The 25,025-nt window shown below is 35.0% G+C and overlaps 1 protein-coding gene across 1 annotated transcript; it reads left to right on the top strand.

Annotated features, from left to right (window-relative positions):
* The first annotated feature begins 1,038 nt into the window (after window positions 1-1,038).
* Window positions 1,039-23,528, top strand: LOC124370027 (collagen alpha-5(IV) chain-like). The gene is made up of 9 exons (XM_046828318.1): window positions 1,039-1,145; window positions 8,222-9,337; window positions 13,951-14,041; window positions 16,212-16,396; window positions 17,474-18,559; window positions 18,720-18,859; window positions 19,545-19,825; window positions 20,962-21,122; window positions 22,676-23,528. Exons 2-9 carry the CDS (start codon window positions 8,228-8,230, stop codon window positions 22,949-22,951), a joined length of 3,330 nt encoding a protein of 1,109 aa, XP_046684274.1. The 5' UTR covers window positions 1,039-1,145; window positions 8,222-8,227; the 3' UTR covers window positions 22,952-23,528.
* The last annotated feature ends 1,497 nt before the right edge of the window (window positions 23,529-25,025 follow it).

The raw sequence follows: 25,025 nt of genomic DNA, 5'->3' as shown, positions 1-25,025 counted from the left end.
AGGAGAGGAACCAGAAACAAGGATGAGGAGAGAGTCTCTAGACAGAAATAGAGGTATAAGAGCAAGTTCTGATCACTGGTTTAGCTATTCTTAAGAAGAATCGATGCTAGAACAAGAACGAGAACAGTCTCAGGACAAAAGAAAGAAAAGAAGAAGAGACATCTCTTGTTTAGCTATACTTAGGAAAAGGATCGTTGCAAGACCAAGTTAGTAACTAAGACAAGAAGATTCCTAAAACAGAAAAAGTTGTAGAGGAACAGTGAACGATCTCTTGTTTAGCCAAATTTTAGGAAGGATCATTGCCAGACCGATTAAGGAGCCTGGAGTAAGGACGAGTAGAATCTAATCATAAGAAAAGAAGAAGAATGGTATAGGTTTATCTCTTGCGTATCTAAATTTAGAAAAGATCGTTGCCAGGCCAAATTAGAACCGGAAGCTAGGACAAGGAGATTTCTAAAATAGATAAGGATGTAGAGGAACAGTGAATGATCTCTTGTTTAGCTAGGAATCTAGGAAGGATCATTGCCAGACTGAGTAAGGAGCCTGGAGTACGATCGATGAGAATCCAATCATATGAAAAGAAGAAGAAGAGCATAGGTATATCTCTAGCTTATCTAAATTTAGAAAAGATCGTTGCCAGGCCAAATTATAACCGGAAGCTAGGACAATGAGATTCCTAAAACAGACAAAGATGTAGAGGAACAGTGAACGATCTCTTGTTTCCCTAGGAATTTAAGAAGGATCATTGCCAGACCGAGTGAGGAGCCTGGAGTAAGGACGAGGATAATCTCATCATAGGAAAAGAAGAAGGATGCCACAGATCTCTTTATCTAAATTTAGAAAAGATCGTTGCCAGGCGGATTGAGGATCAATCAAGACGGAGGAGAGTCTCAAGACTTGACGAACTGTGTTTAGGTGAGAAGTACCTCTTGTTTAGCTAAGGTAATCAGAGCTAAGGGCTAAGTGCTGGAAGCCAGGATGAGGAAGCGGACGAGAAGCAGGTTGGCGGGAGGATGAGTCACTTGGCTAGAGGAAGGTCGCTCCGGCAGCTATAAAGCTTTAGGGCCGCGAACTCGAGTAGTTCGGCCGCACATCTTCTCGAGTGAGTGTTGGTGCACGCGCGTGTCCGAGAGATAGTGTTATTGGTGAGTACCAATTAAACCTCAATATCTTACAATCCAGTCTTTGTAATTAAAAACAACTTATCTATTAAAATAATGCAGTTTACAAAAGCTAAAAATGGTAAAATAATGAAATTGTTCTTTATTATTAAATTTAGTATTTGCCTTATGAACTTATATTAATGCCAATACAGAGTAAATATATGAGAGTACTCTGAGGGAAAAGACCGTAAACAGAAAATATGACAAACAATCCACAAAATTCTAGTAATGTTAAATTAATTGTTTAATTATATTCAAGAAACAAGAATAAAGCCCACGCACAGCTCTTCATGTTTATTCTTCTATGAAGAAAATTTATTTATACATAATAGTATGAAACATTGATTAGGATGGTGGTTGTACAGCTTGTAATTTAATAGAATTTCTATAAATAATAAACACAAGGATAAAGAGCTATAAAATATTAGATTTACTGACCATTATCTGTTTTTATTACATTGAACTGTAACCTACGTTGTATTAATAGACTGTGGATAATTACGATGATTGTAGAGAGTTTTAACAATAGGATGCTTAGTAATTACAAACGTTTAAAGCCAAGCCATTATTTAAGTATGCAAAATAGATATTGAATAATACTGAAATCAATTTAACACAATTTTTTGGTACAAATAGGTTTATAGTTTTAAATAAAATATATAAGAAACAATTTATCATAAAAAAACTATTAATATTTTAATTTAAATGTAGTTGATATATCTGTTCCATGACTTTAAAAACATTCTTCTTCCAAACTGACTTTTCAATACAGAAAGGGAAACTCGTATATTGTTTAATTCAATGGGATAGATAACCTTAATATTGTGGGTTCCCTTGACGAGAGGAGAACTATGTTGCTTTATATTTTAGCTTTTTCAAACAAAAAGATTCGACCACACAATTTATCGATAGCCCAACGATTTCTTGCTAAAATAATACTAAAACATTGGCTCGTTGACTCAATGACCAGTGTAAATAATGACAATTCCAAATTTTTAAAATTAAAAACATACTTTTTATTTAGTGGTGGAAATTATTAAATATGTTAAGACATTTCCTAAACAAAGAAGGAATTTAATAAGATGATTTATTGTTTTTGGCTCCTAAAACATTTCAAGTCCTGATTATAGGCAAATTTGTTTGCTGGGGATGCTACTGATTATCAGACGATCATGTGATTAAAATGTTAATTCTAAGTTGCTAAATTTAAAGTATGTAGACAAATGCATGGAAACAAAGCCAAACCATAATGCATTAAAACAAATATTTTACATTTTCTGAAACATTGGCATAATTTATCATTCGCTTAATGTAATATTAAAAAATTGTTTACCATTTTATAGTACTATTTATAATTTTAATGTTTTTAAGCACTCAAATACGTAGATTCATTAATGTAAAAATTAGCCCCCCCTCAGATAGATTTATTATTACGGTACTGGAAGATTGATAAAATTGTCACGTATTTTTCAAATCGTTATGTGTTTAAAATGTATTTGCCCTGTGTCATATGCAAAATTCCAAGCACTGTGTTCATATGCAACTAAAATAGCATTCTATCGAGTGGTTAAACTGTAACGAAAATCAGACTCAATAATATTTACCAGTTTCAAATTTTTTAATACATAAGTTTTGTTGCTTAAATAACTTAGCCTTGCGGAATGAGTATTTATTTTAGCTTAAAGAGATTATCATAAATAAATTATAATTACTATTTATAACGAAATAAACGCCTCATAAAGTAAGAATAAACTAAACCTGAGCAAGATGGAGCAAAATTTCGCCTAAAGGTTTGTGCTACACTCACTTTATGCGTGGATTTTTGGAATTTCGAAGTTAAAATTCCTCATATAAGTATTGTCTTACATATGCTAAACATTATGAATAGGGGTATCTTACCGGGACTTCAGTAATGACGTGGGAGTTTAAACCATTCATCTCTCATATTTCAAGGGGGGCATAGATTGATATATTCTCTTTGGAATATGTTTTTATTTGGGGTTTGAAAAATGTGAACTAAAACTATGAGGGATTATAAAAAAGATTTGTCTAAAAAGACATGTTAAGTACCTTACATTCTCAACGCCTACTTAATAGGATACATCAAGGTAAGAATATATTTATAACTACTGTATACTACTGGCGGTTTTTCGAGGGGAGGGGGGCTAAACTCGTCGCTGGTAAACAAAGACTAAATCTCCTCCTTGCTTAACGTTTGTAGCTGACATAAATGTCACCATTTATTATCTTAAAACCGACAACCGTTAAAAATTCCAAAACCTGTATGTCTTGAGTAATGTATTTTACCTCCATATTTGAAATTAGGACAAATTAAGTAGTGAACAACGCATTTATTTGTATAGGAAATGGCGATACAACTTATTGTTTAGAATGTGTGTAAACATCGTGTTTCCTTGAATATTGCATTGAAAAATTTTGACCTTACACAGTTTTGATGGAATTAAAATAATAATAAAATTGGAACCTCATATTTATATGTTTGTATAATTACGTTCGACAATAAATGTGCTTAGTATACAATAACAGTACGATATAATACAAAAGTGAACAGTTGTATGCATAGATTACAAAGTGCTCATCTTGTGTCGAGATGAGAAAGGGATCATGTAAATATATTTCTAATAACTGCTGTGGCTTATTTATACCTACCAAAGAAAACAGATGTCTCATAACAATATAAACTATTAAATGTGTATTATTTTATTAATGAAAAGTTTTTGGCATTCAACCCCACTAGGTTGACTTAGGTTGAATAGGTTTGATATTAAACCCATTCAATATCTAGTTTCTCGTGGATGATAAATGTAATTTAGTTACCCGCTCAAGCGCATTTGGACGTTTTTAATTTTCTGTTTTTATGCTTTCTAAATCTTAATACTGTCGATATACTCCAATTGAAGTCTATTATTGATCAGTATGGTCCACACACATGAAATTAAGTTAAATTACTTGTGGTACTTTTGAATTGTACAACTATTTCGTTAGTTTTTTCAATAATTTATTTGATTCAGAGATATTTTCAACTGAAATGTGCTCAGTGTTTGAATTTTTTAGAGTTTTGAATTTTATATTTCTAAATCTCAAGAGCAGTGTCCATTAAATATAATGGACAAGACTTTGAAGATTTAGTTTCAAAGTAGAACTACATCCACACAATTTTAACACCACGCGTAATTTTGTGCTGAAGTTGTTAAATGTTGAAGCTTTTAAAACTGCACCATTTCTATCACGATCGTTAAAAAAATTGCTACTTAACTGGTATAAACATTTTTCAATTTCTAAATTTCTTATTGGCCTTTTATTTATTTCAACGATTCCAAAATGTTTAAACAAATATAAATAAATAAAATAAATGATCTTATGGATCAAATTAATTCAGCCTTATACAATCTAAACTTGTATCATTGTGTCAAAATGGTTTAATGGGCATTACGTTGGGTTGTTTTCTAAAATTGTTAAATTATGCTTTGATACAATATTTTGAGATATATTTCCCTTAAAACAATGGAATTTTAAAAACCTTCTTAAAATGAATTGTAGGAACTTACATTGGTAATTTAAGCCATTTAGTAATCAGGCACAAAAAATACTGTTAAAGATGTTTATGAATTTTTACAACATACCCATTTTGGGGGAAAAGGCGAAGTAAAAAAACAAAAACATAACGTTGTATTTGCCTAATATACTGTACATACAATGTACCCGTTAGGATATACTACAACATAATGAATACAATTAAATCACAAACATTAGGATTACCCGCAGAAGCATGAACAGAATTTCTAACAAGAAACAGTGACTCAACTTTCATAAGAGTCGGACATTCCTAGCAATAAATTTCTTAATTATTATATTTACGTGACATACATCATGTACATGTTTGCTGTTATGATAAGCGCAATTTCATTTCAGTATAAGTGCTTCGCTTACACGTGACGTTGATTAAACACATGAAGTTTAACAAGATATGTTAACCTCTCTGAAAGATCAAAATTACACCCATTTCCCAATAAACACGGGTCAAAATTCTTCCTTTCAAAACAACAGGGAAATTTTAATTCAGAATAATTTTTATGATTGTACCTAACTAACTATTCTAATTTATATGCTTAGTTACTATTGCTAATATAATTACATTTAATTAATAATAAACCATTATTATTAATCTCGAACTTTTGTATTGTTTACGTGACAAATTCTGTTTGTCACGTTTTCGTAGAAGTTTGTCAGTTTTCGTAGAAGCAGCAAATTCTGTTTTCACTATCTATCTTTTCTACCGTATTTTTTCTAAACTTCGCCGAGGGAGGGTTATTAACTTCAAACTCATTGTTCTGTGCGTTCTGGCTTAAAATAAAACCTCTATTCTACAAATTAGTAATGAAATAAAATGAAATTAGTCATTTTCAACTTAAGTTTGATTCCTTCAAAACAACAAAAAAGCTAATAAACTCGTTTGGCTAACATTCGGGTTGTTACCAAAAAGTAACTTTTTAACAATTAGTTTGGATGCAGTGAAAAAACATTTGTAGGTTACCTTTGAGGACCTGTAACTCAGAAAGGGTTTGTATCCTCGATCTGTAGTTTAGTCCCTCGATCCACATTTGGAGAACTGGTGGCCGAGTGAGCTGGGGCATCGGACTTATACATTATACATTAACTCCTCTATTTTATCTTTCATAGAAATGGCTTCCAATAGATTACGGCACTAAAATCACTTGTAGACTTATCATAACTTTCATTTGGAGAACGTTATTCTTTCAAATGTCATTGGAATTTATGGATGAAATAGACACTTTAAAATAAGGAATATCTTACGAGTTACAAAATTTGTATATCTATCAGAATTTGTAAATGATTGAAATCTTCTTGCTTCCCAGTTGAATACTAACAGTAACAAGAGTCTTAGTAGTTTGGGGAATATGAGTAACGTGTCAACAAATAAAACAAACACATAACAATGCAACAAAGACGCCATCATATTTAACAAACTGTGTGACTGTTGGCTAATCTGTGGCATAGAGGAGTTGTATTATTCTCCAAGAAGATGGTTTATTCATAAAGTTTGAAAGCATAATGAATAATAATTAGAAGCCATAATAAGAAGTGTCTACCTCCAAGAGTCTGCCTAGTGTTTTATTGCGCTGTAAAACCGTTAATGATTGTATACAATGAGTGTTATACATCATGTGACATAAATAGCGATGTCGACTAATAGTGCTAAGAAAGGAATGATTGTCTCACTGTAATACTAAAATTTGTATTCACAGTTTCACACGTCATAAATGAAAAATAATCTGAAATTATAATCAGACATGTTTTATTTTAGACAATTTCGAATCTTTTGATGCGCTGAGTGGTAAAAATGTAATTGAAATCTCTAAATAAATATTCATACGAGTTAGTTGAATGATTTGATGTGAAACCATCACTCAATAGGTAAACATTTTAAATCACAAGTTTATAACTGGAAAATTTAAGAAATTTGGCTTACTTACATAATTTCTAAAGAATCAGACAACCCATATTGATTATATCACAATTACATTTAAACCAAAATAAAAATAAAACATTTTTTCGTAACTTTTGATTAAACCCGGTTTGCAGCAACAGGTTACCCATCTGATTGGCTATAAATAATGGAAATTCAATCAAATCGTTAGAGCATTGTTAAAGATATACATTTGTGTATTATAAAACCATAATTATTTTCTAACGAACCAAAACAAATTTTTCAATATATATGAAACTCACGACACCAAATTGCCAAATTTGTAAAAAAACGCGCCTATTTCTTGGTCACAGCCAGCACATAAAGATCATATTTTCAAAAAAAAAATCCCTTATATTTGTAGCCATAAGAATTAACTTGGATAATTGTTTTCTTAATGGTTGTCAAAAATGTAAAATAATGTATACAATTTTTTAGCCTTAAATAGCCTCATAGAAAAAGTTTTAGATTTGAGTACACCTGACTGAACTTGGCTAAAATAATTTGTCAAACAATAAATATGTCAACCCACTTGGTGTGGTCGTCAGCCATCTCCATAAAATCTTGGCTGAGTGCCATTCGGAGTAGGATGCAATGGGCTTGTGCCAGCTTCGCTTTGGCTGAGTTGAGAACGTGTCGGTGTTTTGTCCTACCTGTATTGCGTCAGACTAACATATTCCAAAAAAACTAGTGAAAATGAAGCATTTTATAATACATGGTGATAACAGCGTTATGTACTTTGATATGAATTTCACGACTTCAAGTCTATCTATCAATATAACTTTAAATAATAATCGTGATTCGGGTGTACATGACAAAGTTTTGACACTTTATCTAGTATTTTTCATTTAAAAATCAATTTTTAAATAGTTAAGTGATAGTGCATTATTAACTAATCTTGAAGACTATTTATTAAAGAACTAATTGTATTCCTAATCTATAACATAGGTAACGTTTCAGATTTTTGTGCCATAATAAATTTGCAATAAGCAATAACCCAACAACATTAAGAAAATATAACTATAGCCACATGAAAGGAAGGAATTTTGAACGACATTTGGGTGGTGGACTAGAACCCAGAAATTTTATTTTTGATGAGCTTCGCCCCTGTATGTTTGGTTTATTTACACTCTCGATACTTTTGTAAGTTTATTAGGAATGTATTTTTAAATTTCAACGTATTTTTTATTAGAAAAACATTTTTTAAATAATTTAGTAGTAGTGCATTATAAACTAATTTTAAAGGGTTTTTTTTAAAGAAGAACTAATTATATTTCTGATGTGTAAAATAGGTATGTTTCATTTTTTTTTGTGCCATAATAAATTCGCAATAAGCAATAACCGAACAAACGTAAATAAAATATAACTATATTCACATTTTCATGAAGGAATTTTGAAGGGCATTTTGTAGTGGAATAGACCAAATAAATTTTATTTTTTATGAGTTTTACCCCTGTATATATGATTTATTTATACTCTCGATACTTTTATAGGTTTATTAAAAACGTGTTAATCCATGAGTTGTCCTGATATGCAGTTCGTGTTCTAGGGTACGATGAAGCAAGCTACGCTGGCGGTATGGCTGGCGGTGGCAGTGGGGTTGACCGCAGCTCAATACGGCTTACCACCGACCAAGGGGAAGAAACATCGCACCACGACTACGACCACTGAGGGTCCTGATGCCATCGGAAATGACATTTCTGCCCCCTTCCCTCTACCGGACAACAATTTTCCTACCTCTGCTCCATCTCCTGGTCCCGATAGAAATTACTGGTGGGCCGGACCCGATTCACCCTTTAAAGGTGGCCAGCAGCCGGGTCCAGCTCCAACCGGTGGTTGTGGGGGAGGACCAGTGGGGTGTGGAGGTCCTCCACCACCACCTCCTCCATCCCCTGGGGCCCCTCAGCCTTCTGCTCCAGGATCTCCAGGAAAACCTGTTGACATAGCTCAAAATCCTTTCTTGAGTTCCGCCATCCTGGGGAAGCCCATCCAACAGGGTCCTCAAGGCTGCGGTGGACCTGGTGGTGAATGTCAAGCTCCAGGAGCACCCGGACAACCCGGTGGGCAATTCCCAGGAGGAAATCCTTCTGCACCATACCCTGGCCAACCTTCTGGTTCTAGTCCATACCCTGGCCAACCTTCTGGTTCTAGTCCATTCCCAGGACAACCTGCGAGTCCCAGTCCCTACCCCGGTCAACCCTCTGGTTCCAGTCCGTTTCCTTCAGGCTCTAATCAGTTTCCTGGACAACCCGGCCGTCCCAATCAACCTTCAAGTTCTTATCCTGGCCAACCTTCTGGTTCTAGCCCGTTCCCATCAGGCTCTAATCAATTTCCAGGACAACCCACTCAACCGGGTCAACCTTCCTATCCCGGTCAGCCCTTTGGATCTAGTCCGTTTCCTGGACAACAGCCGACAGGTTCTAGCCCGTATCCTGGCCAACCATCTGGATCCAATCCACAGCCGACCGGTCAATATCCGGGACAACCTACTGGTACAGGTCCATTCCCTGGTCAGCAACCCACAGGAGCAACCCCCTTTACTGGGCAGCCAGCTGTACCTTTAAGACCAGTTTGCACAGCAGCAGGCCATGCTTGTATTCCCAGCAACATGTGCGTTGGCGGGGTGATAACACCTAATGGAATGCGCCAATTGAGAGATCCTCAGGTAATTTACACAACTATTTAAACTTTAGTTGTATGCCTTAAAATGGACTTATCTTCTTTTTTTAGTCTACTATTCAGTTTAAGGATGGATTTAGTAAGAACATACTATTTTTTTAGATCAAATATATTTCCTCTTCTTTTCTGACAAGACCAATTTTAAATTTCTACGTAAACACTTGCATATCGAGCTGTCAAACTACTGAATTTGTAACTAATACAAAATATATGGAGTTATTATCATTTTATTCTATTGGAACACATGTGCAACATGCGTGGAAATTGGAGCAACAGTAATAAAAGCTATAAAATAGATGGCATCAATCTAAAAAGGTTTAAAACAATAATTTTATAAATTTCAGAAATTAAGTAAATTTTAAAATATATATTATTCAGAACTAATAGTGTCTTAACAACATTAAACATTATCCAAACGAATAAATGTATCAATATTTGTAGCCCTTTTAAAGAGAACACAGTCATTGAATTTTTCCATTGCATTTACCTAAGTCTCTCTTCATCGCCAATTGGCAATACTCATATTTTGTGATGTCATTTGCAGATGAGATTATCCCTGACCTTTCTTGCATGACTGTCTTTTTGCCGCCGTGTAATTTCCCTCTCCTAATGGCCACTCGAAAAGAATGCTCAATAGATATTTCTGCATCTCTGGGTTAGAATCTAATAGGGCACTACGAAAAAATTGAAAAACATTTTAGCTCTGAAACCCGGTATTGACTCACCAAATCAATTCTGAGTATTTGAGCGTGGCCTTCGGAAAACGTGAAATAATTGGAGTAGTTATAGGCGATGCTTAATTTAAAACACGCTGTCGATACAATTTTTCAGAAGATATATAGAGATTTCGTGACGGATTTCTTGGGAACCGTACACCTTGTTCCGTAAAGAAAGATTAAATAAATTGTCGAAAATGTGTAAAATTATCATACTAATAGTTTTAAAGGACTATGCAAATAATTGGGTTGATTTTTCATTCTTGGACACTAATAGCACTAGGAACTGCACCACAGTTGTTCCGCAAAAGGAATGATTGTTTTTATAGTCCGTTTTCTGAATTACGTCAATCATTTTGACCTGATTAATGGTTAATAATGACTATGGTTTCATTGTGTTTTTTCTCTTCAAAGGTCCATACAAACTACCCTAAGTGCGGGAGAAGATTGTGACTTTTCTAACAAGGGTTTCCGATATTTTCTTTCCTCTGTGGGAAGGGTTTAACCAGTCCTGTCTTATGTAATACCAGTAACGTCTAGAGCATCCCTAATCTTGACATTTATGAAAATCTGCTTAAACCCTATCAAGCTGTGATTAATCTTCATCAACCCTGATGGTAGCCAATTAATTGGGACTGAGTGGTTCGATCATGTTTGTTCACAATTTGGTAAAAAGTTTGAAATGTGACCAGATCTAATGTAATGGTTTGATCAAGCCAGATCAAGTTTGATATTGAGAATGTGACATAATTTCAGGAGATTCTGATTAAAATTTCACTAAACACGAAGGCAAATACAGTCCGAAATGTAATTATTGTTAATGGGTCGTTCAATGAGACATTGTTTGAGATCGCCGCAAAAACATTAGATTTTTTGAGAGCTTGCTTAGTTTCAGTTTGACATCTCCATGGGTCACGTCCTTGCGAGTAACTTCCTGAAAAGGGATTTTGTCGGTACCGCATCAGCTGGATAGTACTGATAAGTGTTGAAAATAACGTGTGTACAGGACTTGGTGAGGTTTATCTCTAACCTAACCTCTCTGCTAATGACTAGACTGCCTGTAGCTTCGACCACTGCGTCTCAAAAAACTTTACAAGGGCGTTCACAATTATAGCAACCTAGGTTAACAAGGACCTTATTCTCGTCCTAAATAGGCAAGAAAGGACCCAAATTATGATATTTCTACCGCAGTTATCATCAGGTGCGTGAGTCGCAACGACAAAGCAGTCGGGGACCTAGCCGCAGTAGCCTACTGGACACTACGACCAAGGTCATCGCGGCAGTCTCGGCCGTGAACTCGCGAGCGCCCAATTAATCAGCATAAGTATCTCATGCTCCCGGAACTAAGATAAACGAGACTTTTCGAGCCGTTTATCCTTACTAAAGAGAAGAGCACCTTCCTCTCCACCGCGCACGCGCAGTAACTACGCTCACGACCCGCGCACCGCGCACCTCTCCCATCTTATGGTCTCACAAACCAGTTTCGGTTCTTTCGCATAGGCGATGATTTTTATACTTTATTATAGCAAGATCGGGAGACTCGATACAAGCTGGTGGAGCTGACCTTGAATATTATAGATGTTGGAACTGAATCAGTGGATTGCAAACTGGAACTGCTTTAAATACTTTCCTCATCCGCCGCTTTCCTCTTGAGAGCTAAAAATGTTAACTGTGTGTAAGCAAGGCGTCAGAAAGAAACCTACGCAAATTTTTTGAAAACTAATGACACAGCTAAAATACACTTATATTCAGTTAATACTTCGTGGGTCTTCCCCAATTCCAGTTCTAAACCAAGATACCCAGTTCCGCACCAAGTGTACAAATTAGAGTACAATTAATAAGCACTAATTATGTAAACCCTGTTAAGTTCAAAAACTTGGACATGCACCTTTCCTTTCACTTTGTGCACAAAGGCCACAGTATTATAAAAGAGTATGCCTTGATATTACTCTAGAAACCTTTATTTTCTAACTATCGCCAGATTAGGTCTGCCAGATTTTTTAACTGTTTAAAATGAGCTATCTGTTTATTCTTTTACAAAATTTAATGAAGTAACAAATATTCCCAAGTAAATTCTACTTAATGCTAACATGTTTGTGTACACTTTGAGTGATTTGATTTTGAATTGTTTTGGGTATTTTACATTATCTCCTTATTTCTGCTTAGTTTAATTTTTAAAGTTTATTGCCATAGCCCGTTAAGATAACTATTCTAATTACAGACCAAATATAACAAAATTTAGATGACTAAACAAGTCGAAAAACAATTCTGGTAAATTTTGTAACCAGGCCTCCCCCCCCCCCCCAAAGAAAAACTGTTGAAGTTAAGAATGATTTTTTTCATATAAATTAATACTTCTGGGAATGATGTGATTTTGAATGGTTAGGTTGAATGGTGAATGACTCAGAGAAACTTTTTAATAAAATGTAATTAAACTACAATTAAATAAACATTTAAACTACATGTTTTAGTAGAATATTACGTACGATAATTAATAAATTTTTTTAATAAAATCGAGTAACTCCCTTCAGTCATTTTCATATACATACTGTTCAAAATTTGTATATTTATCTTTAGCTGTTTTTTCAGTGAATCTGATTTCAAGATGTTTTCCAGTATATATTTTTTTAATCCACAACTATTCAGGCAATGGTATAAACACTGATGTTTTTCCTGTTCCCAAGAAAGTTTTTAAAGGACTTTAACTACAAATTTTTAAGAATTAAAATGTACCCAAACAGTAAGTGTAAGTACCACCTTAACAAACTTTATTGTTTAAAAAAATCAAATTACGGTAATCTTAAATAATTATCAAGTTATTTAGACGAACCACTTTTTACACACCTATTACAGCGATGTGAAGCAAATTTCTGGGTAAATCCATGATTAATCGTTGTCAGAAGGGAAACGAGAAATCATTATAAAACCGGTACTGCTACCGTTTAGCAAGGACATCAAAGTAAACCGATTAAGGTTTCCCTGGTTTGGAAATACCATTTTTATTTACTCGCAATAGGAGTTAAAGTTTATACCAAGAATAACTGTACTATTAGCTAATCATTTTTTAAACTCAATGATGATGTAGGCTTAATTTTACTGAATATATACATTTTGTGCCCCCAGAGGCGGGGCTTAAGCCTCTTGAAATATTTAATGACGGATATTAAAATTAAACCTAGTTGTTTATTACTGTCAGTTACTACTTGTTGCTATTATTGGACAGACACTCTGCTAAAAATAATAAACTGATATATATTTCAATGATGACTAATATTTCTGTTAACAAGTTTGTACCACTTTCGCATTATTAATTCTTAATTTATATGCTTTTGATAATTATTTGTTACATATTGTAATGTGAAATCCAGATCCTAAAAATTGACTAAACCACCTTAAACTTACTTTATAAATATTTTTGTCACAGCTTTAAGATGGAGCGTTATCCATTTTTATGGTTATTTGTGAACAAAAGTGAATGATTTATTTTTAAAAAAGTAACACACGCAATATTTCTTGAATTATGTAGAATAGGTTTATGTTTTTTGTTATCAATAATGGAACAAGTGCCTCCGATATATAAAGAGGCTTTTTACAATTGTTCAAAAATATTCTGTAAGATTATGCAGTTTAAACTTATTATTAAACCATTTCAGAACAATCACTTACCATCAATTAATTATAATTAATCCAACCACCGAAAATTTGAGATTTTATATCTTAAGAATTCCTTTTTGAAACTATACTAATTATTTAAAAACTTACCAACTAAACAATATTTCTGTGCTTTTCCTTTGATTCTGTTGACCCAAAGTTACGAAGATTTTCTGACGTAGAAATAGTTACAGTAATATCACTTTACTTATCAACTTTACTTTTGATGTAGGTAAAGGAATGTATCCCAGGATTGGAAGCTTGCTGCAGGATACCTCCTGGAGCCGGTGGTTCTACATTCTCTGGTGCCGCTCCCACACCAGGTACGTACAGGTCTTTCTCTTTAAATTCTGCTTGTATCTTTAGCTGGCTTAATCCCACGTCTCTGTACATATAGCCAAGTTGGCAAGGTGAAGAATGAAATGAAAAATGTCTTTCTTGAACACAAAGAAAAACATATTCAGTTGGCGAGGTTAGGACTATTAAGTCCTTTCTTACACCTAACCATAAATTGATAAGTGATACTTTTGGTGTAAAACAGAGCCACAGTGTAGTTTGCATTACTGCCTTACATTTTAAAATTATAATCTATATTTATATAAAAAAAATAAAATGAAAAGAAGGTTCTTCATGAAATTATAAATAAAATCAAAATTGAAAGGAAATTAACAGACATTCAACCATCACCACTCATACAAAGCCATCGTCCCTATGCCACGAAATCGTCAACCCAACGAGGCCCGAAACAGATGGTCCTTAAGCACCCACCGAAACCGCTCCCGACTACGAATACCTCAGATATGATCCGGAAGATTATTCCAGAGTCGACAAGCAGAGACTGTGAATGATTTACTGTAAATAGAAGATCTATGAACAGGAATAGGCAACAAAGAGACTCCATGTTGAGTATTCCGATTGCTTGTCTCAGAAATAAAAGAAAAGCGTTCAGACAAATAAGAAGGGGAATAATCGTTATACAAAATAGAATGTAACATTCTACGAATGTGGAACTGATGGAGACGATTCAACTATAGCAGATGTAAAGAAACTAATAAAAAGAAACTATAGCAGATTGATGAAGGGTGTTATATGGTCAACTATATCAAGAATGTCAATTATTTTTGAAAAATTTTAATGGAGAAACTCACACAAACATAGTGTTTGTTTACTTCATCACCGACCAGAATTGCTGTTCAGTAACAATTAGTTACCCAATCATTAATAATTGTCCAGTGACTTACCACAAATTATCTATCAAGTAAAATTATTCATATACCATCAATCGTTTGAGAGCCTGGGCTAACTGTGAGGAAGTATTGGGAGTGTCGATGGCCGAGCGGTCTAAGATGTTGGGCTTTGAGTCTGAGCTAGAGATAGAGCAGGGTCGAATTCTGTCTGTGACCCTTGCACTTTTTATCAGTACAATCAACCTTGTACTGTATTGACTCTTGCCCATATTTTGTTTGATAAGATCCTCACACAGGCCAGTGGCACAGGACGGGCAGAGTAAGGCTTAAAAGGGAATCAGCTTCTCCTTTAAAAAAATTATTCAAAAGTCTATTACCAACTTTTACAAGGCTATACAAGTTTGTAAGTAGTTATTTTGTGTTCTCCTCTTCATTTCTGAAGAAACATTTCTGTGTTTCTGAACAACAGGTATTTTAACTTGCAGCGAAGGATCATTTCAATGATGTAGAGCCATTTAAGAGTGACTATATCTTACCAGAAGTATATGTAAACAATCCTAGTTTCAAATATAAGGTCATTCCGTCGGATTGTTTTTGAAATCTAAATGAAGATTTAGCTATCACAAATGTACCAAAGTCTTATACCATAAGTCAGGTAACAGCAGCAGAAACCAATTCCTCCTGAAGGCAAAGTGGATTCTGACTTCTTGGGGAATATGGACTCCACAAATTGCACGGATTGCACCTAAATTGTGATTTGAAATGGAACCACAAAGTCAATACTATTCTTCTGCGATTACTTCAGATGTACATTATGATGAACAGCTCCAACTTTTATATTGCTCTCTTATACTGGCAACTCTTAGCAATTGTACTCCATGTTTTCCTCGACTTGGTAAATTTTAACCCTCCAAAAACATTAAGAATGGTCTATTTTGGCCTGTTCTACCCAGATCTGGATAATTAAAAATCTAGTCAGGTATGATACTAGAAATTTTGTGTGTTTTGAATTTTTGTTTGTCATTACAATGCATTTGTGGGACGACAATAATCATTCTTGATTCTTGATTTTTAGGGTTGGTATCCTCCAGGAAAACATAATCCAAAATGACTATTTAAGAAACTTTATTGTCCTACAGTTTACACCAGAAATGTACGATATTGGATTTGGAATGATTTGTTTTCTCTCAGTTGATCTGAGGAAAACTTCCAATGTCATAATTACAAAAAATATATTTCATTGCTGAATAATCTTCAAAGGTGTAATAAGATTTCTGGTGGGTGACCGCTTTGTTGACTGTTGCAGGCTATGCACCCGGACCAGTGACCTCTCAGAGACCCTACACTGGACCACTGAACACCACACCATTCCCTGGGTGCGCCGCCGCGCTCAAGTGTGTCGCAGAGTCTTACTGTACCGCTGAAGGTGTCATGTCCAACTCTCCTGTCATCCTTACACGCGAACAGGCCGAGAACAAAGTCCCTCTTACTGTGAGTGTTGGAATATCATTATGTTTAGAAAATCTTTAGTTTTGAAACACTTATTTATTGTACCTTTAATATCCAGTTTCGCTGATCTCAAATGTCTTATCAGTTTCCAACTACCAATTTTTTGACAATCTAACCAAAATACCCAGATTATTCCATAGTATTCCTAGAATACTGCCAATGCTCCTAACTTGGGCAGTATGTTTTATTACACTGTCAGCTTCTCAAAATTCTAAAATATACATTTTTACATTTCTGCATAGCTGTGTTTCCAAAAAATAAAATTTAGCAAAATTATAGTATAGTTAAAACAGCATTTGAATTATTATCTTCATAAAAAACACACACAGGTAAAAAAAAAACAAAAAAACACTAAACCAATGAGGCTTTTCATTGACTTCCTTTAGTTGATTTTGCAGAGAACTTTGGTTTTGTTATTTGTAAAATTTTCTTCAATTGAAATGACTAAAACGTTATAAATTCCAAATAATTATCAAATTTGTATCCACAGCAGTTCAACAAGTGGATAATCTGTTGAATATAGATATTCTACATTATTTAAATACAGATAACTTTTGGAAGTGGTTCAAGATATTGCCAAAACGGGCAGAAATGTGCCAGCAATAGCATGAACATTGTATCTAGTATTTTCAGTATCTGTAGGTGTATAGACATTTCTGATTTTAAAATTCCTTAATAGTTAAAAAAATCAATTAATTTCGTGACTTTTAAAAATATTTGTAACAATAGTAGAAATGAGAAATTCTACTCTTTTAAAAATTGTAGCAATTAAAAGAACTTTTTATGCCATATTACAATAAAAAATAATAATTTTTCAAATTTTTCATCATTCAAAAAATATATTATAGTATGGTGAAAACTGTATCTCTTTTGATAAAATCAGATACCAAATAATGCGGGATACAATTATTTAATTTTAACTGGTATAAACAGCGAATCAAATATGAAAATGTTAATAAAGCGTTAAGATCATAAAAGTAAGTTTAATGCTTTTTATCTAATATATATATGTTTGAGAGAAAAGCCACCATTAGTTATAGCTGTGGATTATATTTTCAGGATTGTCAAGATCCTGACACTGGAATTGTTGGCAAGTGTTGTCGAGACCCCAACTATAAGGATCCATGGCCAGCTGGCATGATGATGATGAAGGATCAAGCTTTTGACGATGGTCAATATCATGGGGAAGGCGCTAGTCCAACTCCTAATGTAGGGCCATCCTTCAACTCCATATCATCTACTCCTCAAACTCCCTCTAAAGACCATGGACCCAAGCCTTCTGATAGACCTGGAGGATTTAACAAGCCATTCCCACCACCTTTTCCTGGAAGTGCCCCAACTGGCAGCCCTTATCAACCAGGTCAATCCACACCTGGAAACTTCCAACCTGGATCACCAAATCAGCCAGGCTCTCCGTATCAACCCGGTCAACCATCAGGATCTCCCTACCAACCAGGTCAACCATCTGGTTCTCCTTACCAACCAGGTTCTCCCAACCAACCAGGTCAACCTGGATCACCAAATCAGCCAGGATCTCCTTATCAACCTGGTAAACCAACAGGATCTCCCTACCAACCAGGTCAAACATCTAGTTCCCCTTACCAACCAGGTTCTCCCAACCAACCAGGTCAACCATCTGGTTCCCCTTACCAACCAGGTCAACCCTCTGGTTCCCCTTACCAACCAGGTTCTCCCAACCAACCAGGTCAACCTGGATTTCCAAATCAACCAGGCCAACCTACTGGTTCACCTAATCAACCAGGTCAACCATCTGGTTCCCCTTACCAACCAGGTTCTCCCAATAAGCCAGGTCAACCCGGATCTCCAAATCAGCCAGGCACTCCATTTCAACCAGGTCAACAACCATCAGGGTTTCCTAATCAACCAGGACTACCCGGCGCGCCTAACCAGCCAGGATCTCCATTTCAACCAGGTCAACCTACAGGTTTACCTGGCCAACCAGGTCAACCTACTGGCTCCCCCTATCAACCAGGATCTCCCAGTCAACCGAGTCAGCCAAACCCATCGGGGCCTGATTACTCGTATGAATCAGGTGATCGTTACCACCTACCTACTCATCCAGGACAGGTTCGGCCATCAAGTGATGCACCAACACCAGGATCCACTTGCGGAATCAGAAGACCCGTGAGTATAGATCTCAGTATCTTCTACCCCAATTATAGTATTGCTGTATTAATGGATTAACATTATAAAATAGAAAAACGATAAAGTAAATCATAAATAAACTATTTAAATTATCAAGTAATGAATTATGTTTCAATAATTGGTACGATTCTCCTTGTAGGGCCCTGGTGGAGAGGTGGCAGGATTTGCAGAGTTCACATGGCAAGCTCTGGTTGTGTCTGCAGGCAACCGTTCTCTCCTGTGTGGTGCTGCAATCATTGCAGACAATGCTGTAATTACAGCTGCCCACTGTGTCAACAAGTAAGTTGACACCCATTGCTCTTTTTCAGGAAATTATAATATTCTTCAATAATGTATAGAGTACGGTCTGTACCAAGATATCATCGACGAATTTCATTATAAGGTTCAAGAACAGTAAAAATATGATACAGTAGAATGCAATTATAGATTAAGTGATAGTGCATTCAGTGAGATTGATTTACTATAGAAACACAAAAACTTATTATTTATTGAAATTTTTGTATTTTAATTCAACATTAATGCCAAACTTGTGTAGTATTTGTGTAGACCGTGAGTCACACAAGATTTTAAAACTGTTTAGACAAAAGTATTGAATTAATAGGAAATCCAATTGAAATTTAAAAATAATTTACTGATTAGTAACTAACAACGAACAACCTTTACAATTTGTGCTACTTTAGTATGAAATTAGAAACTGTGGGGAGAATGAATAGTGGTCTCTAACACAATATAAATCACTGGCACTGGGGCTATAATAGGACTATATTCTAGGATGAGGTTACAAAAAAAATCTAGATACTTCCACACATTGCTCTGGAATTGGCGTAACTTTGGCACTACAATCAGGCAAAGTAAAAGTGAATAATGAATGTATTCCAAAGCACTCTTTGGGATCTGTCAGAAGCATTGTTTCATTGGCTTTTGATAAAACAGTTGTTCTAAAGCATATACATGCTTGATACAGGTTGGTAGCTGCTGACCTCTTGGTGAAGGCAGGAGAGTGGAAGTTGTTGGCCCAGAACCCCAAGTCTGTGCAGGTGCGTCCTGTGGCGGTCATAGCCAGGCACCCCGCCTACGACAGTGGCTCACTCGCTAAGGATCTAGCGATCCTGGTTCTCGCTCAACCACTTGTTTTTGACACCCATATCGACAAGATCTGCATTCCTCCTCAGCTTGGTTCTGAGTACTTCCAGAGGGCTGGCCAGACTTGCCTGATTACTGGCTGGGGAAAGAACGCCCTACAAGGTAAATCTTGAATCTTATTATCTTTAAAATTGTCAGCAATACACCTTTTAAAGTATTTTAATAAGTATAATGAAGGTTGTACATCGATATCTCAATCCGTTTGGAATATATCCAGGCATATCAGGACTTAATATACAGTAGGTAAGTGTAGGTCACATACTTGAAGTTCATGAAGTTTCCTTGAATAACCCCTATGTATGTCTTCCATTTGAGCAATCTAGATGTGAACCTGAAACCGAATAAGATTCTGGACTCTGAGATGCCCAGAATCTGTGTAATGTGGTCTTGTATGCCACATACCATGGTATTAGCCTTTACACTGTACTTTTGAGGAAGATCTAGGTTCAGTCGTTGCTTATTATAGGATCTGGTTATGTATTTGGCATATAATCACTCAATGCTTGGATTTAACTCACTGCATGTCAAAGACAAACAACAGATCACATTCTTGTAGAAGACAAAAATAGCAGACATGATCACAAAAGTTATATCAGAACATGTAATTCCCAGCAAAATTTGTTTTACTTTATATTTTTCCTTAAAAGCTTTCAAGAGGCTTTTAAAATTGACTTAGTAAAACTTGCAGGATTTTACTCCCAAGTCTTCGGACTTTTGAGTGATAAATCAAAACCGTTACTTTACGTATTCAGATTCTTTATTAGCTATTAAGTGAAACAAATTACAATGAGCTTCATCAAGTTAATACACCTAAATCATAATATTGCAACAATAATAAATTTAAATTACAACTACATTCAAATTCTTAGATAGTTAAAATCATTGTTAAAATATTCTTCAGTGGTAAAAACATTTTTTTCCTTAACCAACTAAATATCACGTTTTGGTATTTGTTACAGGGTAATTGCCTTACTGATAATGGTAACTTGTTAGTATTATTGAAACTTTAAACTTTTATTAAACATTTTTAGACTGATTACTTAGAGAAATTTCAGAACCTATACTCGTTTATATAGTAATTTGTATTTAACAGCATTAAATTTGGAAATAACATATTTTACAGCTGGAGGTTCAGTGGTCATGACTAGCCTTCCTTGCTTAAAAGTTAAAGGAAGTTACGGAATGTTGAATCATCATCCAAAGCAAAAACAAAACGTAATTGATGTAACCATGTTCAGGACCAGTGCAAGGAAGTGACCTGCACACAGTAGACGTAATGGTGATCCCGTCCAGACAGTGTGAAGCCCAGCTGAAGACAAGCCAGAACTTGGGCAAGTACTTCATTCTCAATGAAGGCTTCTCCTGTGCTCTTCCTCCATCGGACTCAGACCTCTGCAAGGTAAGAACTGCTGCATTTAACTTAGTAATGTTGTGAGTCGTGGTTACACCGTCAGTGTCCAGTTACAAAATCAATTTTTATTTCCATTCAAAATCTAATTATTGCGAAGTTCTTATCCTTAAGTTGTAGTAAACCATTTTTTATGTATTCTAGGTTAATTGAAATGTGGATCTGTATACATTTTTATGTGGTTAATTCAAAATAATTATGTCAGAACATTCAGAAGGATCTTCTCAAATCTATATGTACAATAATTGAGAGGCATATATTTTTTCTCTCTTTCTTTTGAGCTTCAGCTATTTGCCATGCCGGTTTCGAAATACACTTTATGTCATGCCTAATCATCTTCCTGGGATTCAAACCCGTGATCTCTCAGTTAGAGTCAAGACTATATCTATGGAGAAGGATGAAAGGCATATTTAAACTAATGTATCTGTGAGTTTTACAATTTTAATTAAAAAATTAGTCATGGTTAACCCAATTTTTAATCTTAATTCTAAGGACAACGCAGGACTATCACATCATGCCTCAAAATAATTGCTAACACAATTAAAATCTTGAAATATTTCAGCCTCATTGTGGAGAACCATTTTCACTATACTAATGTTAAACCAAAAAGTGAAAAGATCCAGCAATGTTCATCCACAGTTGGGTGCAGGAGACTTTTATTGTGATTGACTGAAGCTTGGCCAGCTTGTTACCTTCTAGGACAATAGTACATCTTATTAATATGCTTTTGTTTCTTAAAATTTATTGGATGTTTGGTATTGTAACTACATTCTGATATGGCTGATTTTCAATACTATACTGATTCTTTGGTATTTCTTTCCATACTGTTCTTCAGGGACAAAAAAAGAACACAAACCATGGTAATATTCTGTATAAGACAATTAAAGATTATATTTTCTAACCAAATCCTTTAGGAATGCTTAGTTTCGATTCACTTAAGGAATCCATATTGAGATTGAATGTGGAGAAGTGCAGACAGTTTTAGACAGCTAAAATAACAAAAATATAGTCTCCTCATATTACAAATTTAATCTTAAATGTACATCCTCACAGTATAATTCATAATTTAGTGTAAACTTAACAACTTATCAAGACAAACATGCAGTTGTTTTCAATATTAAGTACCTCCTGGTGTGTATTTATACTAGTAGTTTATTCAAAAGTCATATTATGATAGCCACAATGTACGAGGTTAAAAGTAATTTATTGCACAAAGCTTTTGTGGCATAGTTGTTTTATGATGTATATCATTATAGTTGTATAGACAACTCTAAGACTGTTCTGTTCTAAATGTTCCTAAAAGAATGTGTAGAATTATTAATACACTTTTTAACGACTGTATTGGTATAAATAATTATTGTAGGTTATCTAAAGGTGAATTTGAACAGCTGTTTGTAGAACTCTTGATTCTATTAGGTACATACTATTAAAAACACTGTGACAAACCAGTTGCAGACCTGAAAGATTTACTGAGTACTCTAGCTAGCTCTAAAAGAAATGTTTGATATTGATGGCAGTGAACTAAAAAAGTATTTGACCGACAGGTGGACTTTGGCAGTGCCGTGGCGTGTCAGCGCGAAGACGGGAGATACGAGCTGGCGGGAGTCAACAGTTGGGATATCGCTTGTCCCACGAAACAGTCACTGCCCTCAGTGTTCGCTACCAGTGACGCTCAGTGGATAACAACAGTGCTGTCTACTCCCACGCCCGTGCTGCAGGCCGAGGAGAAGAACTACCAACAGACTCTGTCGCAAGGCGAGAGCATAGATGGTGTGGACACCGAGGACAAGCCTGGGTTCAGCCAGGGATACGGAAAGTGATTTCATCTCTGACCCTACGAACCGCACAAAATCTGCTGAGATACGATCAAAAAACCCGGATAATTGAAAAACAGTTAATTTAGATTTTACAGTAAGCTTCAATTTAAGGAACCCAAATAAGGAAATAAAAGTGGACTAATAAATTGAATTTCTCGTTGTGCAATAATGTTTTTATTTTTTTACTCAAGAGGTTTTTGATTAAATAATTTAGAAACATTTTCCTAAGGTCTGCCAAGAAAATTACGACAACTTAATAATGAATGAATGTTTTTATGTATCTCAAAGAGGTGTTAGTACCCACCATCTACTTGACACAAGGTTTGTCAACCTTTTTCCTTATCATTATTGAGTAATAATTTCAGTATAATTTAAGAATATTTAGATAATTCCACCAATTGTCTTTCATTTTAATATGTGAGTAGTTGACATGTAGATCCCTGAGTTGTGTGCCAGAAAGGACACGATATAGAATTCATTTATGTGTGTACGTAGTAGCTTATAATGCACTCCCTCTTGTATAATGAAAACAAAGGTATTTGTATAAGCTTGAATAAGAAATAAAATAAATTCAAGTTTACCACTAGACTTTTATTCTTCACTCTAAAATGTCAAACACTATCGGATCTAGATTTGTCACTTTAATAAAACTTCATGACCATGGCTCGAAGATCAAGTTCTGTAGAATTTCAGTGGCTTTAGAGTGCTTCACTCGAAAGCTAATGTTGGGAATAACTTAACATTTCTGTTAACAGGAAAACACAACAAACTAGAAATGATAAAAGCACTTTGACAACACTCAACACAAAATTACACTGATACTCGGAAAAAAACCGTAAACACAAATTAAAATTGCCATAAGGTAAGAATGCGTTTTGAGTAGCAATGAAAATTTGATACACTAGACAACAGGTACACTGAGCTCATGAAACAACAAAGGTGGGATGGGAAAAATCCCTCCCACACACCAATGGCGATGGACAACCGTGGGTGGAATACCTCCCATGTACAATTATGTGATAAGTTGTGCCATATCCGTACTATTTTTTCCAAAGTGTTGAATTTGATTGCAGGTCTATAAATGTAGTGTTTTATTGTTGTCACAGATCAATAAAAAATATATTACTCATTAAAATAACTTGCAAAAAGTAAAATTTTGTTTCTGGGTAGTATTTCTTCATTTTTTAACGAATTCCTTCTGAAAAAAGAGAAGATACCAGTTATTTAAATTGTACAATTTTTGTAAATCGTAATAATGGCCAATATCCAAAACAATTTTATCCTCTAATATCGATACACCAAGTGTTTCCTTTCACTCAAAAAATTACTGTATGCTGTGAAAGACGGTAAACTTTGAGAAATATCATGTTGAGGTTATGTGTTATCAGATTACATAACACTCTATATTATTGCTTAGTATTTCTGATGGAAAGGAAATATATCCAGTCATTGTGTGAATATGTAGATAAATCAGGCTGAAAAAATCTACTTGCAATATCGGATCTGGAGGTTGTAACATGCTTTCTGCTTGAATTAGTATATGTCCCAAATGAGCCTGATCACCTCATTAAAATATCTAATTAAAGAGCTAGCCTTTAACGTTGGGACGAAATATTCAAGCCTGCAAGTATTGCATTTTGCCTAACCTACCATAAGGGCGCAGGAGAAATTCATTTTAGCGAGTGAAGAACATCGGCTACTGTTACAAGTAGGTCAACAGCTGTTACCGGTAGGACAGGCATAGATTGATAGCGGCATCCCTGTTTAAACATGCCTACCAGTAACGAACATTCTAGTGGCTTCTGGGCATTGATGATACGACATTGGAGACTAGAAGAACCCACTACACTTTGGTGGATTATTTTGGTTTAAAGAAGAACATTTTAGAGGTAAGCAGGTGTCCTCATTAATAATATGTATAATCATGGACAGAATATCCATTACCGATTTGATAAATTCAAGCCCTAACCATAATTAAAGTCTCAGTAATATTTTGAGTAAAGAGTCGATTGGCCGTAGTAGGCGAAAGCGTCACCTCGTGGCGTTGCCAAAAATATTTTCATTTCTGGAAAAGATA

Source organism: Homalodisca vitripennis, chromosome X (assembly GCF_021130785.1).
Source record: "Homalodisca vitripennis isolate AUS2020 chromosome X, UT_GWSS_2.1, whole genome shotgun sequence".
NCBI classification, from domain to species: domain Eukaryota; kingdom Metazoa; phylum Arthropoda; class Insecta; order Hemiptera; family Cicadellidae; genus Homalodisca; species Homalodisca vitripennis.
This window is presented reverse-complemented; position numbering and strand designations above follow the sequence as displayed.